Below are 6,114 nucleotides of genomic sequence, written 5' to 3'. Positions count from 1 at the left end.
TGATTCATAAAATCCTTGCGGTTGTTGCTGATTAAACACGCACAGAACCCAAGTCACGATATATGGTGCTTAATTCCTTGGAAGGGACTAGCTTTTCATATAGCACCAAACATATATGAAGTGGCAATGCATGATCTATCATGTCCTCCAGAAGGCTACATACAGCCAGCATGCATGCATCTGAATTAATTCACAAGAATTTCATGAATACTTCATTAATCTTTCTAACAATTAGTGCTAAAAACTTAAAAAAGAGCCCTGCCTAGCTAGCTAGTTAACTATGTTACATACAGTCGTTTTTATATATTTTTTTATGTATTTCACTAATGTAATTGATCAAATCAGTTATTTTATATTAAAAAAAATACAATTAATCATATTAGTGGAGTAAAGAGTATGTAAAAATGACTGTACATAAAATTTTTGTTAAATGTGACAGGTCTTAAACTGCCAAACATGAAAAAACGATCTAATTAGTTTCATTTTGATTATCACCCAAATAATATATAATGTCGAATTACAGAAAATCTGTAAATATATAAATATATATCTTTCTCTATCGGTTTAAATTTTAGAACAAATAATAATTTAAGAGCCACGTTCTTAAGTGTTGACCCTCATACATATTAGAATTAATGCTAGTCAGAGCATGATATATATATATATATATAACGCTAGAGAATTTATAAGCTAGAAATTAATTATTTCCACACTTAAAACATGTATATACAACAGTCAAGGAGAATTGCTAAGAGCTAGGTCCCAACCTGTATCTATATTAATATGTAGTACCGATCCAATTGGACGGTGAGCTTTGACGCTACACCTAAAGGACAAACAGATTTCATTTTCCTGGACCGCAGAGTGTCCCCTTCAGAAAGAACACAGCACACAGTGATCGAACATGGGCATTGGACCATCAATATATTTGCAACCCAGAATTAAATGTAGAGCACAATCGATCGCCATCTCGCTCAGTTATGAAATCGAGGAAAAGAGATAAATGATGAATGCAGTACAAATATAGGCAGCTCCAGATTCAGGTAAGCTAAACTTGCAGTTCAGATTTACATACAATTAATTAGTACCAATTATAGGGTTTGTGTTGGATTCTTCTTCTTTTCTTTTTTTTTTTTCCTCGGCAATAGGGTCTGTGTCGTTATCAAACACCAAAATGATCATGGCGATCGGCATATATATGATCATCGTGATCAGGTAGTACTCAAGTTAAGACCAAGGAAAGTAAACCAACAAAAGGTAGCCAGGTATATAGTTTTAAAACTGGGAGAGAAAAAGTTAAAGAAAGAAACTTAAAGATCAAAAGCAAACAAAGAACATAGAATAATCCCGTTCTCACTTCATCTATGTAAGAGGGAGAAAAGGAGGCAGCAACAAAGAGATTTAAAAAAAAAAAAAAGGGAAATAAAGAATTTGACAAATCTATAAGCCATCGCCATCAACATCTTCAACAGTACCATGATCATCGTGATACGTTATGGGTAATAAGAAACTTGCACGGTCTTCACCGTTAATTTGTTCATCTAGTGAAGTCATGGACGAGAGTACTCGGCCTATCGGTGACATTGAGACGCCAAGAAAGGAAGGGAATGCCGGTATCGGAATCGCCGTCGTTCTCTTCGATGAAACGGAACTCGTTGCCAATGGCAGCTGGAGGAAAGCACGGGACTTTCTGGGTATGTGAATGGGCATACCATGAATTATTGTGGTGGCCGAGGATGTGATTTGGCTCCATTAGTCCTGGGGAACCACCATTGCTGGTGGCGGTTGAGGCCGCAGCAGTGGCTCTCCTCTCTTCCTTCTTGAATCGAATCCCACAAGCATTGCATAGTGACTGCGAGTCACAAACAGATATTCCTCAAACATCAATAAAGTGAAAATTTGAAAATATTGTAAAACCAGTAGACAAAAGTCAAGTAGATGAGCTTAACGAAAAAGCTTTTTTGTTACAAACAAGAAACAAAGCGATCATGAGAGCACCTTTGGGCCTCTTGGACCATTCCTCCAAAGGGGTGTGGAAGTGGTGTCACAGTTAGCACAACGGCGAGCGAGGAGAGAATCATTGACCGAGTTGCTGCTGCTAGCATTATTGCCTCCACGGGAAGTCTTGTAAGTTTGAGGTGCTGAAGGTGAATGTTGGTTCTGTAACACGTCCCAGCAAGTGTACTTGGACACTGAGGAACCAGAGCGCCGTCGCTTTTCGTCATCTTCGGTTAGACGAGTGGATGGGGTTCCTAAAGAGAGGGTGCAATCCACTGAAGCAGACGATGAAGTGAAGGAATACATTTCGGAATCCTCATATGGAATATGGTCGGGCATGGAGAATAGAGTGGAGAAGGAATTGCTTTGGCTGTGAAACAGACCACAAGAACACGGCCCCACCATGTTCCCCTGGGCATTGCTGCAGCGGTGCATCATTTCTTTCTTTTCTTTAGCTCAGTATCTGTTAATGGCAATGGGGACCGGTCTTCCTCTCCCTCAAATCCAAAACAATGTAAAGAAATGAAGATCGAATCGATCTTTTAGAACGCAAGCAGAGGTATAAAGAGAAGGGTTGTGAAGAGGAGGAGGAGGCCGTAGAGAAGGGGATGGCAATCACAATGGGGGGATCGAGACCAAGTTTATAGTCGGAGTTTTAGCAAAGAGTAGTACGAACCAAAAGAGTTACTGTTGATATAGGTAGATGTAATAATATTAAGTTTGAAAAAACTTAAGAAGCGAAAGAGGTTGAATGGTACGAGAGGGGCTGAGAAGTGATGATCAGGAAGGGGAGTTGTCCGGTAGCTTTATAAGCTAGTAATAAAATGGCGAAATACGAGTCAGCAGGTGCAGTCCAGTGTTGTCGTGAAATGCAAATAGAGGGATATACACACAAGTATAGAGAGAGAGAAGTGTGTGTGATATAATAAGCCAGAGAGAGAGAGAGAGAGAGGGACCCAATTTGCATGTGTTGTGGAGAGAGAATATGTTAGATATAGAAAGTGGGGAGTACTACTGAGTTATCTAGTCAGTGGTGATCAGTCAGTGTGGTGGTGGTGGTGGTCGTAGGCATATATATGCAGGCAGTAGTTGTATGTGAACAAGTGTATGTAAAAATCTTATCTTTAGATCTGTGACAGTGTTTTGCAACTCGCATAAGTTTATCAGTCGTTGCGATTCAATTCAATTTATACCCGAGAGGCTGTGTGATCGTTTATGTATAAAGATAGAGATGTATTGGAGAGTCCGTAACAATTCTTGTATAAAAGAGAGAGAGAGAGAGAGAGAGAGAGGTGATTGGATAGTCAAAAGAGCCCACGTGACTAGGGGGGGAGAGGGAACAGTCTTCCATGGATCTGCCTTCTCCGATCACGAGGACTAATGAGAGTCTCAAACCCAATACATCAAAACCTCTGTCCGTATCCGTATCTCTGCCCCTTTCTCTCTCTGTGTTCTGTCACTGCCACCCTCCCAAGGAAAATGGAATAGTCCTCTCCCTCCTCCCCCCTTCCTCATCCACTCACCCTCCCTTCTCAGACGCGTTTCATGCACTCCCCCCCAACCCACATGTCACATTTGCCCCTGCCCACAGTATATTTGTTCTCATTTTTATAGTATACTTGGAATAATACACAAGGAGATCATTGTGTTCAAGTACATAGAGAAGTCGGTCTTAAAGACCAAAGAGAGTTACAGACGATCCCTTCAATTAGATTACGAGACATAAAATCAAGGAAATACACTCGTTGATCTATATTAATTATCTGAAACTCTTGAAATTTGAATTGTGAAGAATAATAATCTTAAATAATATCTCAATTGATACATCAATATCTACAATGATGATTAAAAATTAAAAAATATATATATATATATATTTACCACTCCACCCAAATTCGAATTTTAGCTGATATTTGCTTATATGGTTCAAAACTTAGAATTAGGTCCATATATATATGCAAATGTTTGCCTTGAGATTGATCATGGCTGTGTACTCGAGACCTGTACTAGTTGTAAGTGTAAACATTTTGGGACTAAATCCGGGGATCTGCATCCACATTTCTATACCTAAATGGACAAATAAAGTAGAAGAGCGAAAGGAAAAAATAAAAATTGGCTGTAGTAAAGTGGTCATTTTGACGCGATTTTGGACGCTTGTGGAATGGCAATAATTTCATGTGTAAGGCTGAACAGCTGAAGTATTTTCTTAATTTCTTTCATTTTTTTAAATAAACAGAACAAAGACCACTTATTTAAACAGTGTGAGTACAACCCCCAACTCCGTAAGTTGTTATAGGGCGTCAAATCGGTCAAATCCCAAACAACAAGAACAACAACTGCCAGTTTTGAGCTTACCACGAGCAGTAGCCGTACCGTGGGAATCACGTGAAACCGAGCAAAGCCAATTTGGTCATGATCAGTATCATAATCCCACCCCAATTCCCGATTCCAATACCCCCATCACAACAAGTTATTCTAGCTTTTTGTGGGTAGTCGCAGCAGTAATAGTGGAAAATCCGAAGATTTTGATCAGAGAGAATTGAAACAAAAAAGATTAGGGGAGATAGAGAGAGAAAAAGGCTAAAAGGTATCCCAAGTGTGATACTCTGCAATCATCAAAGCAACATCTGTTTCTTCCCCTTGGCTTAGCGTGAGAGTGGGAGATCTCTTGGGTCAAAGATACAAACTCAAAAGAGAAAATGGTCAAAAATTTCGTGAACGAAAAAAAAAATACAAAAATATTAGCTAAAACCAAAACTAAAAAACAGTAAAGAAATTATAAAAAGACGACGACCCCACATTCATCATGGCCAAGTCCGAACAAACTTCTCTTGAATATCGACCCCATTCGATCAAAAGATTCAAAAAAATACATCCTGGAAGAGAGAGAAGAGAGAAGAGAATCAGATCGTCTAGAGATTGGTGAGCCATGCACAGTTCGACAAACGGGAACGACCACCGCTTTCCAAAAGATGCCCCTCCATTTCGCTTTGTAAACAACGAACTAAGCATAAACTACGATTAACCCAAGACACTAGAGAGCGTTTTATATATAGCCATTTCATAATTCACATGCATTTGCTCACATCCCTACGCGACCTCATTCCACGTGAGTCTAAGTTCCCTTCTTCTCGTTTCTCTCATGCATGGCTGTGTTCGACACGTACACGTACGTACGCTCCTCGATCTCTCCTATATATGCTCTGATGCCTATAAAAATCTCAGTACTTAATGAGGATCTGTTTGTACTCTTTTTAATGAAACTCTGGGATTTGCTTAATCATCCGAAGCAACAAGAAGTAATTAAGGTTCTTCGCCTCTTCGATCACGCCCCACTTTGGATTTGGACGCACGTTAATGTACTTAATCATGATGTTACGTGGCTTGTTGGATTTGGTGGGACCCGTTTGGTTTTGGTTCCTTCCAGTTTTCCAAGGTATAAGCAGATCGTATCTGCTGTCTAAAGCCGACGAAAACCAATAAATAAACAGAAATAATAATTATGTTATCGCTAATCAAAGGCGCCACGTGGGCTTCGTGGGGGGCGATTTTCCTTGCATGCATGCATGCAAATGTGTTTAAACTAGAGCCGTAGAGGTATAAACCATATAAAATAATTATTATTATTCTTATAATTAATGAGCTTTGGAAGACATTATAAAAATTACAACATTCCTCAAAAGCAACGAGATACAACTGGAATGTTTGTCTCTCTCTCTCATGCATATGTTGTTTTTTCTCCTTTATATTTGGCTAGGTGGTCTGGGATTGGTCCAGTGATCTTGTTGTTGACTGAGATTTGGGGAAAGTAATACTATTTAAGTGCTGTGGAGAAAAGAAAAAGGCAAAAAATGAGAGAGAGCTAGCTGTGGACCAGCATTTAGAAAAGGGATCGTAGGAGAAGAAGCCTCTAATAAGCCGTCCTATATATATAATATGAAAGATAAGTTCCTGTCAGTGTGATGGCCAAAGAAACACTGTACCCCCTAATTGTCTCCTCTTAGGAGGTCTAGCCACTTTAGACCTATAGCCAATGGAAATAACCCCTCTCTCTCTCCCCTACTTTTTCATAGGGTCAGGAAGACAGGAACTTTGTTTAAATGTTACTGAGATTTA

The 6,114-nt window shown here is 39.4% G+C and overlaps 1 protein-coding gene across 1 annotated transcript; it reads right to left on the bottom strand.

The window, feature by feature from the left end:
- Positions 1-1,243: 1,243 nt before the first annotated feature.
- Positions 1,244-3,116, bottom strand: LOC122307743 (GATA transcription factor 18-like). Its single transcript, XM_043120819.1, has 2 exons — positions 1,999-3,116; positions 1,244-1,852 (listed from the first exon to the last, which is right to left on the bottom strand). Exons 1-2 carry the CDS (start codon positions 2,434-2,436, stop codon positions 1,538-1,540), a joined length of 753 nt encoding a protein of 250 aa, XP_042976753.1. The 5' UTR covers positions 2,437-3,116; the 3' UTR covers positions 1,244-1,537.
- Between the last annotated feature and the right edge of the window lie 2,998 nt (positions 3,117-6,114).

Source organism: Carya illinoinensis, chromosome 1 (genome assembly GCF_018687715.1).
Source record: "Carya illinoinensis cultivar Pawnee chromosome 1, C.illinoinensisPawnee_v1, whole genome shotgun sequence".
Lineage (NCBI taxonomy): Eukaryota > Viridiplantae > Streptophyta > Magnoliopsida > Fagales > Juglandaceae > Carya > Carya illinoinensis.
The sequence above is the reverse complement of the archived record's forward strand: the minus strand, read 5'-3'. Positions and strand labels throughout refer to the sequence as shown.